At 50.9% G+C, this 22,609-nt stretch overlaps 1 protein-coding gene across 1 annotated transcript in view; it reads left to right on the top strand.

Moving 5' to 3' along the window:
* Positions 1 to 22,609, top strand: part of DYNC1H1 (dynein cytoplasmic 1 heavy chain 1) — a 1,596,152-nt gene that overhangs the window by 952,518 nt on the left and 621,025 nt on the right. The window contains exons 54-59 of the mRNA XM_078660192.1: positions 4,114 to 4,329; positions 15,760 to 15,972; positions 16,156 to 16,283; positions 16,512 to 16,665; positions 17,293 to 17,439; positions 17,524 to 17,674. Coding sequence (XP_078516318.1) covers positions 4,114 to 4,329; positions 15,760 to 15,972; positions 16,156 to 16,283; positions 16,512 to 16,665; positions 17,293 to 17,439; positions 17,524 to 17,674 — 1,009 coding nt within the window. The remainder of the gene's footprint in view (positions 1 to 4,113; positions 4,330 to 15,759; positions 15,973 to 16,155; positions 16,284 to 16,511; positions 16,666 to 17,292; positions 17,440 to 17,523; positions 17,675 to 22,609) is intronic.

The raw sequence follows: 22,609 nt of genomic DNA on the forward strand, positions 1-22,609 counted from the left end.
CTGCCAGGAGAGTGAGTGAGCTCCAGGCTCTTTCTTCTACACCTCCTTTCCTCTCTGTCCATCCGGACAAGGTTGTTTTGCGGACGAGACCCTCTTTCCTGCCCAAGATTGTCACGGCCTTCCACATCGGGCAGTGTATCACCTTGCCCACCTTCTTTCCGCAACCCTCGAAAGAGGAAGAGAGGCTCCACCGTCTGCACCCAAAATGTGCGCTCTCTTACTATCTAGATCGCACACGCCAGTTCCGGGTGGATGACCAACTCTTTGTTGGTTACGTGGGCGCTAAGAAGGGAAAGGCAGTGCACAAGCAGACCATCTCGCGGTGGATCATCTTGTGTATCCAGGCGTGTTACTCCTTGGCTAAGAAGGAGCCCCCTGTTGGACTAAGGGCTCATTCCACACGAGCCACGGCGACTACCACTGCCCTGGGCCGAGGAGTGCCCTTGCAGGACATTTGTCAGGCGGCTACGTGGGCCTCGCTGCACACGTTTGCGAGACACTACTGCCTGGACATCCAAGTCCGGAGGGATGGCTTCTTTGGCCGTTCTGTCCTCCAGGACTTTCTGGTGTGATTATTGGTTCGCAGACCCACCACCGGGGTTGGTATTGCTGGGGTATCTATTCTAAGGTAAGGAATCTATCACTAACGTGTCTCTTTCAGATGCACAAGTTACTACTTGTGTTAACGATATATCTGTAAGAGACATTAGTTAGATAGATTCCTTACCGAACCACCCATCCTCCCCGTTCTGCGAACTGATATCTAGGGTTAAGGTCATCCCCTTTCAGGGCCCTAGTTTCATGGCACCAGTGTTGGTTCTATCATGGCTCTGCATATCTGGCGCGGAAAAGCTGTGTATCAGAACTGACGTCGGCGCGCATAGGCAGCGTCTAAGTACTCCGACGACGTCATTCCAGCGCTAACGACACGGACGCGGAGCCGTGGACGACGCCTGCCGGCGCGCAGGGGTATTGCTATGCAAAAATTTTCCGGATCCAGTCTGACGCCTGGGGATATTCTAAGGTAAGGAATCTATCACTAACTAATGTCTCTTACAGATATATTGTTACACAAGTAGTAACTTGTGCTTCAGTTCTTGAGTGTGTGAAACCTTTTGCTGCCTGAGTGTGTACAACAAATGCTTTACACTGTCCTCTGGTACTGCCTTACTGCTCGACGAAGCTACCACTTTGGAGAGTAAGGTCAGTTCTGACTTTAACCTCTGTTATACCTCTGGGGTTGGTGGACTCTATACACACTGTACTTCATTCTAGTCCAGTATATATAGAGCTACTTTCTCACAGGCTGGGGCCAAGTAAGTGGGGGTCCTCCTCCTCTTAGCTTCAGCACAGCTGTTCGTTCCTTTTTCTTTTCTTCTTGGCCGTTTCTTGTCTGAGGGGGCAAGGTTTGGGGTTGCCCCTAAATACTAAATTTAGGGGCGTTACAGGTAGGTAAAGGTTGGGACCAATGTGTCCCTTCCTTGGGGTGGGTACACCCCCTATTATGCCACCCTCCAGTGGGAGAGAGCATATGCCTCACTCTGGTTGGCTGGGTCGCCCCATCTGCAAGATGGCTGGGACTGAGAGTTGTGATTCACCTCTCCTCCCCCACCTGAGGGGTGGGGTAGGTAAAGGTGGGCACAACTCCCTTCCTCACTTGCGTTTCCTGCTGATTCTCCCGCCCAAAGTGGGAGACACAACCGGTGGGGGGCAGTTGCTGGAAGCAGCAAAGGGCCTGGGGAAGCTCACAAAGGCGGCAAACCTCTGAAGCTTCCCCTTCGTGGACCCTGCCCCGTCCCAGGATGTGCTTTGTTTCAGACCCCGAGAGCAGCAGGCTCTCGACTCAGGAATCCAGAAACTTGTCTGGTGGTGGCAGCTAGTGAGCATCCATTCAGCCTGTTCAGGGGGCATCTCCAAGATGCCCCCTGTGTGCATTTTTCATTAAATGCCACACTGTCATCAGTGTGGGTTTAATGTGCTGTTAAATTTGATACCAAACCTCTCAGTTTGCAGTGTAGCGATTATGGTGCTGTGGAGTTCGTAATGACACTCCCAGCACCATATACTCTTAATGGCAGCACCGCTCTTAACAATGTCTAAAAGTAGACTTAGACACTGTAGGGGTACAGGGCTCATGCACCTGTACCCTCACCACTGGTGTTGTGCACCCAGCTAGAGGGGTGACTGATCTATGCCAGGGCAATGGGTTGTAGGCATGGCACATGTCAACTCTTTTTTTTTTTTTGTTCTGCACCAAGACACGAAGCCTACAAAAGCAGTGTGAGAGTGTAAAGGTACAGGGCCTCTAAGGGTGGCACAATAACTGCTGCAGCCCTTAGAGGCCTTTCCTGGTCACAGTGCATTGGGTACCTGTGGCACCATTTACCAGGGCCTAACGTGCGCCCGAGATGCCACTTTGGTTTTGTTTTCAATGCAGTTTTAGGGAATGAAGATAGGCCTTGGGTACCTGTTTGGCAGGAACCCAGGGCACACTCAGTCAAAGCATATCAGCAATTCAGCAAAAAGTATGAGCAACCATGCAAAAAGAGGGCACTTTCTTACACCCTTCACCATCTTTGAGGACACAGGAATTTCTGCAGGAAGGCCCCCATCGACTACATGCAATCCAGAGCATCCTTACTGCATCTTCAGCTTCCATTGTCCCTTGCCTCAAGACCATGCCATAAGAATCCATTGCAAAGCGAATAAAGTGCCTGGAACTCCTGGAGGACTGCTTCTTCTGTGAAGTTAACTGTTTTGAGGACTATGCAGGTGCAAAGCTTTTTCACTGTTGAGTGAAAATGCTTTGATATATTTTTGCTTGTAAAATTAATATCTATGGAATCCTCTCGTGGTTCTTTTGTTTTCTAGTGTTTAAAATGTTTTTAAAATACAGTCTATTTTATGAATTGATTTAGGATCTTTTGAGTGTTGTGTAGATTTCTTCAATTGTTTTGGTGCTGTTTAAATGCATTACACTTGTTCCTATGTGTAAGACTTGCTGCTCAGTGCCCAGCTACCCAGGGTTGAACTGAGTATTTTGACAGATGCAACCTAAGGGTCCTAAAGGGGTTGGTAAGTGTCACACGGTCAGGTTGCACAACACACTACACCCCATTTCCACACACCTTCCTGAAACCCTTGTAAATATTTTGTTTGGGAGAATTCCAGACCATTCCCTATGTCCAGCTCAGAAGACCTGGTGAAACTCAACCAGGGCCCACTTCCTGGTTTGTGGAGGTCTCCATTGCAACAGGCGCAGATGTTGGATTCAGTCTGAGGCCAGTGCAAATAATGTGTAGATCAGTCTCAAGTGGTTTGTTGAGAAGCTCTGAGCTAAGAAGTTAACAAAATCTAACCAGGAACAGCATGCTTCTCAATGACTGAGGCATTCTACACATTTCCAAATATCACTTACTCTCTTGTTTGTTCTGTCACATCTTAAAAACACTACAAGAATATTTTAAGTAGGGGATCTGTCAGAGTACTTGGTGTGTTCAATATGGTCTGCATACAAGTGTAAGAGATGAGACACTAGACCAGTTTTGCAATCTTTCCTTGCTTTTATCCTCCATACTGAGTGGGTCTAATTGTATGAGAATCCTTGCTACTGTAAGCTTTAGATAGAAGAGGAATTTCAAAGCCTACACAGGGAGGGGGACTGTGCTTCTCTGGAGGAGTTAATCTGAACCACATGAAGACCTGCACTAGACCCACTTTGTCCATTGCAAGGTATATCACAAAATTCAGTGCAGGATTTATGGGCAGGATATCGGTGGTCACAGAGCTATGTTCACGATGCCTTCTTGGCAATGCTTTTATTGCAGCACAGATTTTCATTTTGATCTTAAATTAATATAAGATGGTAAACTGGTTGCACAAGTACTAACTAATTCTGGCAAGACTGTGTCTTCATGTTGTGTGATGTAACCTTACCTAAATTATCACCTCACAAGTCTGTCCTCTTCTCTTCATAGATTAGTGGTAGAATGAGTCTAGCTTGTGCGGTGTTGCCAAATGAACCTAAACACTGAATGGCCAGGAAAATATTACAGCATAGAAAGGAATTGAATTACTTATTCAATATTTAATATATTTATTTTAATTTTACAGCTAAACTACGCGGATATGCTGAAACGAGTCGAGCCCCTCCGTAATGAACTGCAGAAGCTGGAGGATGATGCTAAAGATAACCAGGCAAAAGCTAACGAAGTCGAGCAGATGATTCGCGACCTAGAGGCTAGCATAGCCCGCTATAAGGAAGAATATGCTGTTCTCATTTCTGAAGCCCAAGCTATTAAAGCCGATTTAGCTGCTGTTGAAGCCAAAGTAAGATAATCTGTGTTCTGACAATGGAATATTTTTATTTGTAAAGTCAAAGTTGAAGCTTTGTGATCTGTTAACTAATGGTAGATTAAGAACTTCATTCTAGTGATGCCTGAGATTTTGTTAGAATATCCTCTTATACATGTGTACATTAATTAGTATTCTAGCCACCCTCCTTCTCCCTATCAGACATATTACATTTTCCATTACTATCTGACTAATAAATCACCAGTAAAGGCTACACATTAACTGTCTACAGCAGGGCCCCTATGGGAAATGGTGTAGTATCTGAAAGAAACATGTTAGTGTTAGATTCCTTACCTTAGAATATCCCCAGGCGTCAGACTGGATCCGGAAAGTTTTGCATAGCAGTACCCCTGCGCGTCGGTAGACGTCATCTGCGGCTCCGTGTCCGTCCTCTGCGTCGGGATGACGTTGTCTGAGTACTTAGACGCCGCCATCTCGCGCTGACGTCAGTCCTTCTTTTTTCCGTGCCAGCAAGCGCAGATCCGGGAAGTGCAGTGTGAGAAGTTGGCCTGATATATGATGCTCACTAGTTCTAGTGATCACCTTGTATCAGTCCAAACAACCCTTATGGTGATTGGTTGTAAGTCAACCTTATAGACCAGCTATCCTAATGGTAGCATGGGCAAAGCCGTCTTAGGCTAAACTCTTTTGGCATGTGAAGCCAGCTGTTTTACCACATATAACCCCTTGAATACCAGATGAAAGGACACCACACAGGTTGTTATGAAAATAACAATATATTTATTATTAACAAACACCTCTGAACTCTTTGAGATCAGAGAGCTAAGCACATAACCATACTCTTCAGAAAAATACAATAAGTTGCACAATTTACCATGGTGCCCCTAGGGGTACGACAAACCATATACTAAGTAAATGGTATAAGTAGAAAGATAGAGGAAATGAAGCTGCCCAGAGGCTGTAGGATCGCTGGGACTACACTACCCTAACCTTAGGTAAGGGGCAGGAGGCCCACGGGACGCGTGTGCAGAGTGTGAACTCACACGCGAGATGCGGAACAAAGTCAATGGGCACAACAAATTACGAAAAAGGTAAGTAAAGACCGTTCCGACTAGTTACGACTAAAACGACAGGATACCTGGACACTACGAGAGTCAATCTACCCTTGAGCACCGAAATGCTCTCGTTACCTCACCCACGGGCTGCGGGTGCATAGGTGTGAAAGTGTGTCGGGTTTCCGCGTCGACCCCCACAGTCGGTGCCTTTATTGCCTTGGGACTGACCACGATGACAAGTCGTGCCCCGACTGCCAGGCCTTGACGTCGAAGGCTAGGCAGGAGCGGTCCCGTAAGCGCCTCGAGATCCGGCAGACTGCCCCGTGCCGCTCACGGTCCCGGTCCAGGCGGAGGTCGAGTGGCTGGTCGCAGGGCCACAGTCATCACAGCTCGGCAAGTCGACACCACTCGTCGGGCTCCAGGTCCTCACGTAAGTCGAGGCACAAGTAGTCGAAGAAGCGACATAGCTCTTCCGACTCCCCCGATGCGCGCACGATGCGGCCGGGGGTTCGGTAGACAACGCCCCCGCAGCTCCGTCGGAGCCGCGAGCGCCGCGGCTAGCTCCATACCTGCCGGTCCCTGGGTTGCACTTGACGCCGGAGGACTCGGCACCTTCCTCATGGCCATAAGGTCGCTCTCTCCTCCGTCGGACTTTAATGAGGTGCCTCTGGGCCCCGCGGGTCTGTCTGGGGGCCAGAGCGGGCCGGCAGCTCCGGCGCCATCGGGTGCTTCAGCCCCGGTGCCGTCGACGACTCCGGTCCCGACGCCGCAGGGCCCCTCTGGATCCGTGCCGACGGCGGTCGACCTTCCGACCTCTCGTTGGCACAGTCACCAAGGGTGTCGCCCCCGGCGCCGTCCCCGGTCCCACCCCCGGTCTGGATCTGGCGTCGGACCGGCGCCATATTAGACGTCGATGGGTAAGCCATTCACCGATGATCCGGCTCCTTCTTTTGACCCTGACTACCAGGAGATGGAAGGGTCTGAGGACCCTCTGGCACTGCAGTGCCAGTTGTCACAGGACTGGGCAGATGAGTTGGGGGAGGCCAGTGGTCTGGACACTTTGCCCGACACTGGATTTGTCTCCCTTCCTACCGTGGCTACGGAGGAGGGGGCTGCTTACAGCGTGGTGTTGACAAGGGCGGCCAAGGCCTTACATCTTGAGCTCCCTGTCGCGGCCGTGAGGACTAATCTCCTCAGAGCCTCGACTGCCGTTCAACGAAGCCCTCACTGACGTTCTGTTGGGCACCTGGTCCAAGCCCTCTACAGGCATCCCTGTAAAACGGAACGTGGCTCGACGCCACCGCCTGGCTCCGGGCGACCCCAGCTTCCTGTCCGTTCAACACACCCCGAGAGCCTGGTGATCCAGGCCTCTACATCCCAGACCGCATTCCCGACTGCTCCCCCGGATCGGGAATCCAAAAGGTATGATCAGTTTGGGAAGAAACTGTTCTCGTCCCTGAGCTTGGGGCTGCGGTCTGTCAACACCGCTTGCCTTTTGGGCGACTACACCCACTCTCTGTGGGATACGGTTGCGGAGATGCTGCCCCAGTGTCCGGAGGAGGCCCAGACACGGCTCGCCTAGGGAGGGGCGAGACGCAGCACGATATTCCATCCGGTGTGGTCTTGACACCACGGACTCGCTAGGTAGAGCAATTACTACGACGGTGGCGGTTCAACGCCATGCCTGGCTGCGGTCCGCCAACTTTTCAGGTGATGTCTAGGCCACGCTCATGGACATGCCCTTCGATGGCCGTCGCCTCTTTGGCGGCAAAGCGGATAGCGCGCTGGAACGTTTTAAGGACTCCAGGGCTACGGCCAAGTCCTTATGCCTCGGCCAACGCCAGCAGACTTCCGCTTTTCGCCCCTTTCATGGCCAAGGAAGGGGCGCCCCCTCATGTCAATCCAGCCACTCCGCAGAACCAACAGCAGCGCGGTCGCGGACGTGGTAACCGCCGTGGCAGTGCCGGGGGACAACGGCCGGGTCAGTCCACAACCGCTCCCGCAGCATCTGCCTCAAAGCCTTCCTAGTCCGAGCTTTCAGGCCCATACGATGCCAGTGGGGGGCAGGGTTCGCCATCACCTCCTCCATTGGCGCTCCATCACGTCGGACAGGTGGGTGTTGCAAATCGTCCGAAGGGGCTACTCCCTAGGCCTTCGAGGTGACCCCTCCAGCCATGCCACCGCAGTACCACTGCGTTACGGAGGATCACTTGCAACTTCTGCAGGAGGAAGTTACGGCCCTCTTGGCCAAGGGGGCCATCGAGTGCGTTCCTGGGCCAGAAGTATGGTGTGGTTGCTACTCCCACTACTTTCTGGTTCCCAAGAAGGGCAAAGGGGGGCCTACGCCCTATATTGGACCTCCGGAACGTCAGCGGCTTCCTCTGGAAGGAGAAGTTCAAGATGCTGACTTTGGCTCAGGTCTTAGCTGCCCTAGACCCTGGAGACTGGATGGTAGCGTTGAACTTGCAGGACGCATATTTTCACATCCCTGTCCTGCCGGCCCACCGGCGTTTACTGCTGTTTACGGTAAGCCACGGGCACTTTCAGTTTAGCGTGCTCCCATTCGGCCTTACCAGCGCCCCTTGATGTTCACGAAAGTGATGGCTGTGGTCGCAGCTCATCTGCGCAGATCAGGGGTTTCAGTCTTCCCCTATCTCGACGACTGGTTGTTTAAGGCGGGCTCGCCCCAGGCAGTCGTCACCCACCTCCAGACTACGGCAGACCTCCTGCATTTGCTGGGGTTCTCCATCAACGTGCCGAAGTCGCACCCAAGTCCCTCTCAGAAGCTCCCCTTCATCAGAGCAGTTCTGGATTCGACACTGTTTCGGGTTTATCCTCCAGAGCTTGAGTCCGGGATATTCAGGCTATGATTCTGCTCTTTCAGCCTCTATCCCGGGTTTCAGTTAGGATGATCCTCCGGCTTCTGGGCCTGATGGCCTCCTGCATCCTGCTGGTGACACAAGCAAGGTGGCATATTCGGGCTCTGCAGTGGGTCCTGAAGTTCCAGTGGGCACAGCATCAGGGCAACCTGTCTGACGATGTCCAAATCTCGGAGTGCGCTGAACTAGAGTTGCAGTGGTGGCTCACGAATCGGGATTGGGTCTGTGGTAGATCCCTCTCCCTTCCCCAACCGGAGCACACCGTGATGACGGATGCGTCCCTCCTGGGATGGGGAGGCCACATGAAAGAGATGGAGATCAGAGGCCTCTGGTCTCCGGCGGAGTCCCGGCTCCTTATCAACCTTCTGGAGCTGCGGGCGATCCGACTTGTACTGAAGGCATTTGTGAGAAGTTGGCCTGATATATGATGCTCACTAGTTCTAGTGATCACCTTGTATCAGTCCAAACAACCCGTATGGTGATTGGTTGTAAGTCAACCTTATAGACCAGCTATCCTAATGGTAGCATGGACAAAGCAGTCTTAGGCTAAACTCTTTTGGCATGTGAAGCCAGCTGTTTTACCACAATATAACCCCTTGAATACCAGATGAAAGGACACCACACAGGTTGTTATGAAAATAAACAATATATTTATTAATAACAAACATCTCTGAACTCTTTATGAGGTCAGAGGGCTAAGCACATGACAATCTCTTATGAAAAATACTACAAGTTGCACAAAATTACAATGGGGCCCTAGGGGCACGGAAAACCATATACTAAGTAAATGGTATAAGGAAATCGATAGAAGGAATGGAGCTGTCCAGAGGCTGTAGGATCGCTGGGACTACACTATCCTAACCTTGGGTAAGTAATAGGAGGCCCACGGGACGCGTGTGCAGAGTGTGAACTCACACACGGGATGCGTAACAACGTCTATGGACAGTACAGTTAAAGAAAAGGTGAGTACGGACAATCCTGACTGGTTAGGACTAAAACGACTGTGAATCTGGACACTAGGAGAGTTAATCTACCCTTGAGCACCGAAATGCTCTTGTTACCTCACCCACGGGCTGCGGGTGCATAGGTGCGAAGTAGTGTCGGGTTTCTGCGTTGAAGTCTATGGAGCCTGGAAGAAAAGATGCTGCAGGCGACCAGGAGGAAGATGTCTGGTGTGATCCAAGGGTGGATCAGGAATGCTGAAGACCTGAAAGCAGAGGGGACAATGTTCAAAGTCACTAGCCAGTGACTGGAGTGGAACCAGGAAGGAACCAGATGTCGTCGTTGCGATCAGGTGAAGAGTGGATGCTTGTCTCTGCAGCCACGTGGACCAGGAGGTGTCTTGGACGACCAGGATGGAGGCAAGAGCTGTCCCACGCAGGCTCTCGCTGTCGGCGGTGTCGGATCCGGATTTGGAGTCAACAGGCCTTGGCAAAGGCAACCCACGCGGTGAGTGGAAACGGCGTCTGGAGTGAACCAGGAGGGTCCAGGGTGCTCCTCTTTTGGAAGGGAGCAAGGGCCAGTCTGGAGCAACCAGACTAGCAGTGTAGTTTTCAAAGATCGTCGTCTAGGAGGTCACTAGCCAGCCGGCAAGTGACCAGACAACGCGTCGAGCAGCAAACAGGCAGAAGGGCCCCACGCAGATCTCGTGGATGCTGGAGGGCTGATCTTCGGTGCAGGAGCTGCTCTGGGCTGGGGCTTCTCAATCCCCAAAGCACTTTGTCGAGTTTACCTCAGAAGTCGTGCTGGAAGCGAAGTGCAGTTTCTCCAAGATGGCCGGTCCCACGTGTCTCGTCGCACCCACGGATCTTAGCTGTGCTGCAGATGTGAGTTGAGTTCGGAGATGTCTTGTCGGGCTCTGAAGTCTGGATCCTCGAGGGAAGACGACAAAGTGAAGCCGCTGGACGCTTGATGGTGCCTGCAGTTGCAGGGTGGACACTCCTTGCCCACAAGGATGATTCTTCAGTCTTCTGTGGAGCAGAACGTCGAAGTCCAGAGTTTCTTCTTGTAAAGTTGTTCAGGATAATCTAGTTTGGAATGGGACAAGCTCCTACCTTTATCCTGCTAAAGGGGGCTGTACTATGACTAGGTCCCTCCCCTGGGTGGGACCAGGAAGGGGGGTGGCTACACCCCCTATCCTTTGTCCGGTTTCCCGCCAGAGCTGGGGCTGGGATGCCCCAGCATCTGGTTTGAACCGGTGTATGCACAGGGCACCTTGTGTGCCCCAGGCATGTCTCATTCCTTTCAGGCCTCCCTACCTCAATACACAAAATCCTGTCTGGGGTGGTGCTAGCACCTCCCAAGGCAGGAAACCCTTTGTCCAAGCCATCCTCGCTGGAAGGACTCCCAGCAGCAGGAGGTCAGACTTGTGTCTGTGGTGGCAGCATCCATTTTGTGATGCTTAGGCTCGAGTTAACTTTAACCGGGGTTCACAGTTACATACATGTCGTGTCCCTCTAGAAGGGTGTAATGCTACCCCCGTTGCCAGAATTGGCGAGGGGGTAGTATTCCAAATCGTATTACACCTTACTCGACATGTTTTGATAATGTTATACCAGAGTTAGCATTTAACCGTGAGGTTGATAATGCACTTAAGAGTATATGGTATAGCGTTATCATGGAACAGCTATTAGGACTTGGTTCCACAAGCTGCAAACGGGCTCAGCTCATGCCAGAGCACCATCTCACATAATTCCAAGCACTCTGCCTTCAGGATTGATAAGGCCTTCCATAGGAGTGACTGATAGGAATATATGTGTCCATTTTAGGGTTAGATATAGGTATACTATATCTACAGCAAAGGGTGATTACACCACCTTGCCCCAGCTGTCGTGCAGCCAGTTGTGTCAGTTTTAGATGGCCAGCCAGGGGTGGCATAATACATGCTTCAGCCCCTGGTAGGCCCTGGGTACACCTATGCCCTGGGTAAAGGGACTGATAAGGTGGCCCAGTACCAATTGGTAAATGCACCTAAAGTACATGGTTGTCAATTTAGAGAGAGAACAGCTAGGCTGTGGGTCTGATTAGCAGGCCCACAGCCAGGGAAAGTCGTAAACCAGTGAAGCAAAAAGCAAAAATCTGGGCTGACCATAGGATTGCAGACCCCACTCTCCTACAGGCATCCCTCCACCAAAACGGTGTACGCCTATCAGTGGAACAGATTTGTGGCATGGTGCAGAGCTAAGACTGTGGATCACCTTTCTGCCCCTCTTTCTGAGGTTCTTCTGTTCCTTCTCTCTTTAGCCCAGCAAGGCTCTGCTCTGGGCACTATCAAAGGTTATCTTTTGTCCATCTCTGCCTTTCTACGACTTCCAGCTCAGCCTTCTCTTTTTAAGTCCCCGGTTGTTAACCGTTTTCTTAAAGGCATTACGCATACGTTCCCACCTGTGCCCTTCATCATGCCTCAGTGGGACTTGAATCTTGTCTTGACTTTTCTGATGTGCGCTCCCTTTGAGCTCTTCATAACTGTCCCTATTACTCTAAAGACGGCTTTCCTGGTAGCTATCACCTCTGCCAGGAGAGTGAGTGAGCTCCAGGCTCTTTCTTCCAAACCTCCTTTCCTTTCTTTTCATCCGGACAAGGTGGTTCTAAGGACCTGTCCTTCTTTTTGGCCAAAGGTTGTCACGCCCTTGCACATCAGGCAGACCATCACTTTGCCTTACTTTTTTCCGCATCCGCATCCTTCCAGGGAAGAGGAGAGACTCCACCGTCTGGACCCAAAATGTGCACTTGCATTCTACCTGCAGCGTACACAGCAGTTCCGGGTGGATGATTAACTCTTTGTTGGCTACGTGGGTGCCAAAAGAGGTCGGGCGGTGCACAAACGGACCGTCTTCCGGTGGGTTGTTCTGTACATCAAAGCATGTTACTCCTTTGCCAAAAAGGAGCCTCTGTGGGACTGCAAGCCCAGTCGACCAGGGCGACTGCAGCCACTAATGCCTTGGGATGTGGAAATCCCTTGCAGAACATTTGTCAGGCAGCTACGTGGGCCTCACTGCACACGTTTACCAAGCACTACTGACTTGACAGTCAGGTCCGGAGAGACGGCTTCTTTGACCATTCTGTGCTCCGTGACTTTCTGATGTAATCTTGTTCGCAGACTCACCACCGGGGTTGGTATTGCTGGGGTATCTATTCTAAGGTAAGGAATCTATCACTAACGTGTCTTTCAGATGCACAAGTTACTTACTTGTGTAACGATATATCTGTAAGAGACATTAGTTAGTGATAGATTCCTTACCGCCCCACCCATCCTCCCCGTTCTGCGAACTGATTCCTAGGGTTAAGGTCATCCCCTTTTAGGGCCCTGGTTTAATGCACCACTTATCAGTATCTTGCATGGCTCTGTGTTTCGGTGCGGAATAGTTGTGTACAGAACTGACGTCCGCATGCATGGGGGCCATGTAGGAGAGTAGGGTCTGCAATCCTATGATCACCCAGATTTTTGCTTTTTGCTGCACTGGTTTACGACTTTCCCTGGCTGTGGGCCTGCTAATCAGACCCACAGCCTAGCTGTTCTCTCTATCCAAATTGTACTTAGGTACTGAATTGGCACTGGGCCCTCTCCAAGTCCCTGTACCCAGGGCTGAGGTGCACCCAGAAGTCTCCCAGGGGCTGAAGCATGTATTGTGCCACCCCTGGATTGACTAACTAAAACTGACACAACTGGCTGCACGACAGCTGGGGCAAGGTGGTGTACTCACCCTTTGCTTTAGATATAGTATACCTATATCTAACCCTAAAATGGACACACAGATCTCCTATCAGTCACTCCTATAGCAGGCCTTAACAATCCTGAAGGCAGAGTGCTTGGAATCGTGTGAGATGGTGCTCTAGCATGAGCTGAGCCTGTCTGCGGCGTTCGGGATCCATCCCTTAGCCGTTTCCATGATATCGCATACCATATACTCTTAAGTGCATTATAATCCTCGCGGTTATGTGCCAACTCTGGTATCGCTTTATCAAAACATGTCGAGTAAGGTGTCATACGAATTGGAATACTAACCCCTCGCCAATTCTGGCGACGGGGTTAGCATTCCACCCTTCTAGAGGGACACGACATGCCTGTAACCTATAACCCGGGTAAAAGTCAGACAGAGCCTTAGCATTTCACAAAATCGATGCTGCCACCGAGACACAAGTCTGCCCTCCTGCTGCTGGGAGTCCTCCCAGAGCAGGAGATAAGGACAAAGGGTTTCCTGCCAGGGGCGGTGCCAGCACCGTCCCAGACAGGGTTTTGTGTATTGTAGGTAGGCAGGGCTTTAGAGGAAGGTGACTGCAAGTAGCACCCCGGTGCTCACTGTGCATAGGCCGGCTGGAACCAGTTCCAGGGTCACTCCAGACCCTGTGCTGGGGAAAAGCCCGCCAAGGAAGTGGGTGTAACCACCCCCCTCCTAGTCCCACCCATAGGGCAGGACTTAGTCGCGTGCCAGCCCCTTTTTACAGGATAAAGGTAGAGACTGGCCCCCTTCCAAATCAGATCATCTTTGAATCCTGAAACTACTTTCTGCGAAAGGAACTCAAGACTTCTTCCTAAGATTTCTCCCTTGTGACTAAGGAGTAGTCACCCTGCATCCGCAGGCACCATCTAAGAACACTGCGGTCTGCTGTAAGTCCTTCCTCCGGAATCCGACTGCTCAGCTCGACGAGAACCGGCTTCCCTGGCACCTCTGACCTCTACCCACCTCTACAGCCCAGCTGAGAACCGTGGGTGCGACGAGACCTCAAGGGACCGGCCATCTGCAAGACTGCACGACTTCTTTCCAGCAAGCCCGCCGAGTAATCTACTGGTGAGTGCTTTGGGGTCCGAGAAGCCCCGACTCTGAGCAGCTCCAGCTCCGAAGTGCAGCCCCCCAGCATCTCCACGATCTGCGTGGGGCCCTTCTGCTTTCCGCTGCTCACCGCGTTGTTTGGCTACTAGCCCGTTGGCTTGTGGCCTTCCTGACGACGCCCGACGACATTTCTGCTGCTGGTCTGGTTGCTCCAGACTGGCCCTTGCTCCCTCCCAGAAGAGGAGCACCCCGGACCCTCCTGGTCCACTCAAGACGCCATTTTGAGTCCACCGCGTGGGCTTGAATTAGCCAAGGCTTGTTGCCCAATCCTGGGTAACTTCGACGCCAACGACTTCATCCTTCGTGGGACAGCTCGCACCTCCATCCTGGTCGCCGACAACGCCTCCTGGTCCGAGAGACTGCAGAGCCCAGCAGCGCCCACTCACCTGACTGCGGTGACTTCGCCCGGTGCCATCCTGGTGCCCACTTAATCACTGGCTAGTGATTCAAGAACTTGGTCCCCTCTGCTTTCAGGTTTTCTTCTTCCTTGATCCAGGCTTGGATCCATCGAACTTTTCTTCACTGGTCGCCTGCCAGCAACTTCTTCCTTCCAGGCTCCTGGTCCGGCAACGAGATCCCCGACGTCTTTTCAGACCTATGCAGCTGCAGCCCCTGGGCTAGGTAACTTCGGCACTCCGGTGTCCCAGCATAGCCTCACTATCCAAGGGTCAGGATCCACTGTCCTTTTCTCCCTACCAGGTCGGGTTCGCCCGTGAACACTAACTTTGTGAATTCTAGCTTCCATAGACTTTGTCCCGCATCCCGCGTGAGAGTGCACACTCTGCACCCGAGTCCCCTAGGCCTCCTAGTAGTAATCTAACGATTCCCTAGTCCAGTCCTAGCGATTCCAAAGCCTATTAGAACTGTTACTTACCTGCTAGTAATTCGCATTCCACTTTTAGCGTATATGGTTTTTCGTGCCCCTCGGGCATTTGTGTAACGTGCTAACTTAAAAGTATTTTCGTAAGAGTTTTGTTGTGTGCTTAGCACCCTGTCCTCATAAAGAGTACAGGGTTGTTGTGATTCTAATAAATACATTGTTTATTTTCATAACACTTGTGTGGTGTCCTTTCACTGGGTGTTCAAGGGGTAATGTGATGGTAAAACAGCTGGCTTAACACGCCCTCTAGAGTCTTAGCCTTAGACTGCTCGTATCCATGCTACTAGGATAGCTGGTCTATAAGGTTGACTTACAACCAATCATCAATAAGGGTTGTTTGGACTGATATATAGTGATCACTAGAATAGTGAGCACTGCACATCAGGCCAACCTCTCACAGGCCACCTAAGTTCTCTCCGTGACGTCATCTCGGCGCCTACGACGCCGTGACGAACGTGGAGCCACAGGACGCAACCTACTGGCGCGCAGAGGTACTGCTAAGCAGAAAAACTTTCCGTAACCAGTCTGTTGCCTGGGGATATTCTAAGGTAAGGAATCTATCACTAATGTCTCTTACAGATATATCGTTACACAAGTAACTTGTGAATCGGGCTGATTCCAGCATGTGAATCTATGAAAGATACCATCAGGGGAGAAATTAAGCAAGAGGTACCTAACTTTTTTCTTTCTCATTCTGGGGAGCTTCTTGTTGATGAGAAGCTTTTACTTCAAAAGACAATTTTTGTCATGTGGGATGTTTAACTTGCTTGTCTTTAAATATGCATACTTTACATTCTTAGGTGAACCGCAGTACAGCCCTTCTGAAGAGCTTATCTGCTGAACGAGAGAGATGGGAGAAGACAAGCGAAACTTTCAAAAACCAAATGTCAACAATTGCAGGCGACTGTTTGCTCTCCGCTTCTTTCATTGCTTACGCTGGTTACTTTGATCAGCAAATGCGACAGAATTTGTTCACTACATGGTCTCATCACTTGCAGCAAGCCAACATCCAGGTACAAATTAACGTTTCATGTAATAATGCTTCTGCGAACTGGGGGACATTTTTTTTGTCTACACCATGCATTTGAGTTGATGTAACAATTTCCAGATCATCTTGAATTGCACTCAATTGTATAACTAACTATTAAGTTACATAGTTGTGTGCATCTACAAAAATGGGTTTGTTTATTTTTCAGTTCCGCACGGATATTGCTAGAACAGAATATCTTTCCAATGCTGATGAGCGGCTCCGCTGGCAAGCAAGTTCTTTACCTGCAGATGATCTTTGCACTGAGAATGCTATTATGCTGAAACGTTTCAACAGGTATCTAGCTAAATCTTTGAATGTTAGGAATTTGCTCCATAAATGCTCGCACTTATGAATCTCCCTTTTTTCATAGATAGTTAAATCTATATTTATGTAAGTGAATTGGTCTCTGAAAAATGTTTGTTCAGCTGTAGAGGCTCTACCTATTTTAATACACGTATTTGATGTGTAGAATATTGTGATTTGCACACTTCCTTCAGTTTAACCACAATTAACTCTTTCTAGGTATCCTTTGATCATTGATCCATCTGGGCAAGCCACAGAATTTATTATGAATGAATACAAGGAGCGTAAGATCACTCGTACCAGCTTCTTGGACGATGCTTTCAGGAAGAACCTAGAAAGTGCACTTCGATTTGGCAATCCACTTCTCGTGCAGGTACTCCAATTTGTGCCGATATACTTAGGTTAATAAGTCCTAGGACAATTTTTTAAATCCTTTATGCAAGTTGCACTCCTGTTCAATAAATCTAGCAGAATATCTCTCCTTAACAAACTTGTGCATTTTTTTTAATCAAGACCTATAAAAAAACTGCTTCGTTATTCTTTATTATTCAGTATTTTCATACCTTGATGCTTGAGGACTGTTGCACTCCTCTAGTCTTACTGTTGATCCCCATTCTATGGCTTCTGGTGCATTTCCATGCTGCCACCCTGCTATGAAAGATACTTTTGGGGCAAATAGACATTTTAGGAGACGGGTGTAAACTGTAGTGATACAGGAGAGTGTCCTCCTTGGAACAGCATCTGTACTCTGTGATTAGCAGCAGAGGTAAAACGTACAGGATGGGAGAGCAGCAGATGTGCCATTAACCATGGGTAGGAAAGCATTACAACCTCATCTTCTTTTGTAAGGCAGTTTCACACTGTGCAACCAATGATTCAAAGTGACCAACCAGGCTACATAGCCTATACTTTGGACAGGACATATAATGTCCTGCTGGCCAGGGTAATCTGAGAGACGTGAAAGCTTTGCCATGCTTAATAGTATTCTACTTTCTCTTAGGATGTGGAGAGCTATGACCCAATTTTGAATCCTGTTTTAAATCGTGAAGTTAGAAGAACAGGAGGTCGAGTGCTGATAACTCTTGGCGACCAAGATATTGACTTGTCACCATCATTTGTGATCTTTCTCTCCACCAGAGACCCAACGGTAAGAACAATGATTCATTGTATTCATAAATGTATCTTTAAGCATTTCATATTTGCCAAGTGATGTTATCATTTGTTTTGATAGGTCGAATTTCCTCCAGATATCTGCTCTCGTGTCACATTTGTTAACTTCACAGTTACTCGAAGCAGCTTGCAGAGCCAGTGCTTAAATGAAGTTCTGAAGGCAGAAAGACCAGATGTTGATGAAAAACGTTCTGACTTACTTAAACTCCAAGGTACTGTGCTGGTATTGTAATATGTTTGAATTTGATTACATTAATGTAGCACATTTATTCAAACTAAGTGCTATAATAATCAGTCTTGGTGGGTGCTAAAAATGCATGTGAATTCAGTTTGTCATGACAACTCTTTGCAGTGCCTCGTCTCTCCGCCCTGAAATGTTTTTCATCCAGTGTGGCATCGTTTAATTGCCTGGCTTGTCAGTGCAATTTGTCATTCCGAGTTGACATATTTATACCTGCTGAAAATTTGTATTCGTGTCGCAAGTTTTTTATTTTAAATGTACATTATTATTAGTGTCCTAATCAAAAACTCTATTGCCTTTACTGGAGTAATTTACAACCGCAGGTATTAGAATTTATAGTTGTAATTCCTATCTGAAAGAGACACGTTAGTGATAGATTCCTTACCTTAGAATATCCCCAGGCGTCAGACTGGTTCCGAATTTTTTTTGCGTAGCAGTACCCTTGCGCGTCGGTAGGCGTCGTCTGCGGGTCCGTCGTCGGCGCCGTGATGACGTCGTCGGAGTACTTAGACGCCGTCTCCGCTTGCTGACGTCAGTTCTTCTTTTTTCCGTGCCAGCAGCGCAGATCCGTAAAAAGTGGTACCGTAGTCTTTTTTGACGAAACTTTTTTGATCCTTTTTGATCGTTTCTTTTCGAGTCTTCGACTCCAGACGGTGCCGATAGGGATGCCAGGTTTTAAACCCTGTGAGGCCTGCGACCGACTGATGTCGGTCACCGACCCTCACCGTCGGTGTCTTCACTGTCTCGGTGTCGACCACGACGACAAGACCTGTTCCGACTGTCGGGCCCTCACTTCGAAAGCTAGGCGGGAGCGGTCCCGCAAGCGACTCGAACTCCGGCAGTCGGCCCCGCGCCAGGAAAGGTCCCGGTCCGGACGGAGGTCGAGGGACCGGTCGCAGGAGCGGAGCCATTGGAGCTCCGGGAGTCGACATCACTCCTCTGGGTCGAAGTCGTCAGGTAAGCACAAGAAGTCGAAGGGACGTCATCGCTCTAACGACTCCCCTCAACGCTCGCGCGATGGGTTCAGGTGGCACCGCCCACGCGGCTCCGTCGGAGTCGCAGGCGTCGCGTCTGGCCCCATACCCCCTCCGGTCCCTGGGCTGCGCGCGATGCCGGAGGAGATCGAGCGGTTCCTCATGGCCATGAGGTCCCTCACTCCCCCGACAGGCTCCGCGGCGCCTCCGGGCCCAGCGGACCCGTCTGGGGGCCCTAGCGGGTCGGGGGCTTCGGCCCCGACGCCGCCGGCATCTTCGGGCCCGCGCCGCAGGCCAGCACTGGATCCGGTTCCGGGTCGTCGCCGGTGGACTTAACGACCTCCCCGGCGCCGGTCCCTCAGGTGTCACCGAGGACGGCGCCGCCGTCCCCGATGCCTCCCTCGATACGGCGCTGCTTTCGACGCCGTTCGGAGAGTTCACTTTCCATGAACCGGCCCCATCATTTGCTCCCCCTGAATACCACGAGATGGGTGGTGAGGAATATTGGGAGGGGTCTGAGGACCCTCTGACACGGGAGTGTCAGTCCCAGGAGGACTGGACAGGTGGACTAGGGGATGCCAGTGATCTGGACACTTCGCCAGTCACTGGTTTTGTCTCCCCTCCTACCGTGGCTACGGAGGAGGGGGCTACCTACAGTGTGGTGTGGTGCTGATGCGGGCGGCCAAGGCCTTGGGCCTTGAACTCCCCGTCGCGGCCATGAGGACTAACCTCCTCACTGAGGTCCTTAAACCGCAGTCAAGCTCGGCTGAGCCTCTGCTGCCGTTTAATGAGGCCTTGACTGACGTTCTTGTGGACACTTGGTCCAGGCCCGCTACAGGTTCGCCTGTAGATAGGAACGTGGCCAGACGCCACCGCCCGTCCCCGGGCGACCCTTGTTTCCTGTCACCCACCCCACACCTGAGAGCCTGGTGATCCAGGCCTCAAATTCCCAGTCCGCATTCCCGTCGGCTCCGCCTGACAGGGAATCCAAGAGGTTTGAGCAATACGGCAAGAAGGTATTCTCTTCCCTAAGTCTGGGACTGCGGTCTTCCAACACCGCATGCCTCTTGGGCCGCTACACCCACTCCCTGTGGGGTATGGTCGCGGACGTGCTGCCAGAATGCCCGTTGGAGGTACAGGCTAAACTCGGCCAAGCCCTTGTGGAAGGCCGAGATGCGGCACGTTATTCTATCCGGTGTGGACTGGATACCACCGACTCACTAGGTAGAGCGATGGCAACGATAGTGGCGATTCGTCGCCACGCCTGGTTGAGGTCAGCCAACTTCTCGGCTGATGTCCAGAATACACTGATGGACATGCCTTTTGATGGCCGTCGCCTTTTTGGCGACAAGTCAGACCATGCGCTTGAGCGTTTTAAGGACTCCAGGGCTACGGCCAAGTCCTTGGGTCTCTCGGCCCCGCGCCAGCAAACGGCTGCTTTTCGCCCCTTTCGTGGCCAAGGAAGGGGTGTACCCGCACGTGCTGCCAGCCACGCGCCGCAGGATAATACCCAACGCGGTGGCGGCCGTGGAAACTGCCGTGGCGGCGGTCGGGGACAACGGCGAGGACAGTCCACACCTTCCCCCGCAGCATCCGCCTCAAAACCCTCCTAGTCCGTGCTTTCAGGCCCATGTGTCGCCAGTGGGGGGCAGGGTTCGCCATCACCTCCTCCACTGGCGCACTGTCACGTCGGGCAGGTGGGTGCTGCAAATCGTCCGAAGGGGCTACTCCCTCCCCTTCGAGGCGACCCCTCCAGCCATGCCACCGCAGAACCACCGTGTATCGGGGGATCATTTGCGACTTCTGCAGGAGGAAGTTACGGCCCTCTTGGCCAAGGGGGCCATTGAACGCGTTCCTGGGCCAGAAGTAGGGTGTGGTTGCTACTCCCACTACTTTCTGGTACCGAAGAAGGGCAAAGGGGGCCTACGCCCTATCTTGGATCTACGGAACGTCAACGGTGTGAGAAGTTGGCCTGATATATGATGTTCACTAGTTCTAGTGAGCACCTTGTATCAGTCCAAACAACCCTTATGGTGATTGGTTGTAAGTCAACCTTATGGACCAGCTATCCTAATGGTAGCATGGACAAAGCAGTCTTAGGCTAAACTCTTTTGGCATGTGAAGCCAGCTGTTTTACCACATATAACCCCTTGAATACCAGATGAAAGGACACCACACAGGTTGTTATGAAAATAAACAATATATTTATTAATAACAAACACCTCTGAACTCTTTATGAGATCAGAGGGCTAAGCACATAACAATCTCTTTAAGAAAAACACAATAAGTCGCACAACTTACAATGGTGCCCTAGGGCCACGGCAAACCATATACTAAGTAAATGGTATAAGTAGAACGATTTGGAAAATGAAGATGCCCAGAGGCTGTAGGTTTCCTGGGACTACCCTAACCTTAGGTAAGTATCAGGAGGCCCACGGGATGCGTGTGCAGAGTGTGAACTCACACACGAGATGCGGAACAAAGTCAATGGGCAGAACAAATTACGAAAAGGTAAGTAAAAGACAGTTCCTACTAGTTACGACTAAAACCACAGGATACCTGGACACTAGGAGAGTCAATCTACCCTTGAGCACCGAAATGCTCTTGTTACCTGTAGGAAGGTAGATCCCTGACTATGGTTGCCCCCAACTTTTTGCCTGGTGTTTTGCTGGTTTTCTGACTTAGTTGACCTGGGGCCCTGCTATTCAGGACCCCAGGCCTACTGCTCTCTCTGTAAAATGGATTCCATGTACCCTAGGTACATATCCAATTGGATACTGAGTCACCTTATCAGTCCCTGTACAGTGTACCTTAGGTACCCAGGGCATAGGTGTACCCAGGGCCTACCAGGGGCTGCAGCATGTATTTTGCCACCCCTGGCTGGCCATCCAAATCTGACACAACTGGCTGCTTGACAGCTGGGGCAAGGTGGTGTAGTCACCCTTTGCTTTAGATATAGTATACCTATATCTAACCCTAAAATGGACACACAGATCTCCTATCAGTCACTCCTATGGCAGGCCTTAACAATCCTGAAGGCAGAGTGCTTGGAATCGTGTGAGATGGTGCTCTGGCATGAGCTGAGCCTGTCTGCGGCTTTCTGGATCTATCCCTTAGCCGTTTCCATGATATCGCATACCATATACTCTTAAGTGCATTATAATCCTCGCGGTTATATGCCAACTCTGGTATCGCTTTATCAAAACATGTCGAGTAAGGTGTCATACGAATTGGAATACTAACCCCTCGCCAATTCTGGCGACGGGGTTAGCATTCCACCCTTCTAGAGGGACACGGCATGTATGTAACCCCGGTTAAAGTCAAACAGAGCCTCAGCTCCACAAAATGGATGCTGCCACCGAGACACAAGTCTGCCCTCCTGCTGCTGGGAGTCCTCCCAGAGCAGGAGATAAGGACAAAGGGTTTCCTGCCAGGGGCGGTGCCAGCACCGTCCCAGACAGGATTTTGTGTATCCTAGGTAGGCAGGGCTTCAGAGGAAGGTGACTGCAAGTGGCACCCCGGTGCTCACTATGCATAGGCCGGCTTGAACCAGTTCCAGGGACACTCCAGACCCTGAGCTGGGGAAAAGCCCGCCAAGGAAGTGGGTGTAACCACCCCCCTCCTGGTCCCACCCATAGGGCAGGACTTAGTCGCGTGCCAGCCCCCTTTTCCCAGATAAAGGTAGGAGCAGGCCCCCTTCCAAATTAGATCATCTTTGGAATCAAGACACGACTTTCTGCGAAAGGACTTCAAGATTTCCTTCTTCAAGATTCTCCCTTGTGACTAAGGAGTAGTCACCCTGCATCCGCAGGCACCATCGCAAGAACACTGTGGTCTGCTGTAAGTCCTTCCTCCGGAATCCGACTGCCCAGCTCGACAAGGCCCGGCTTCCCTGGCACCTCCGACCTCTACTCACCTCTACAGCCAAGCTG

This window comes from Lissotriton helveticus, chromosome 9 (genome assembly GCF_964261635.1).
Source record: "Lissotriton helveticus chromosome 9, aLisHel1.1, whole genome shotgun sequence".
NCBI lineage: Eukaryota > Metazoa > Chordata > Amphibia > Caudata > Salamandridae > Lissotriton > Lissotriton helveticus.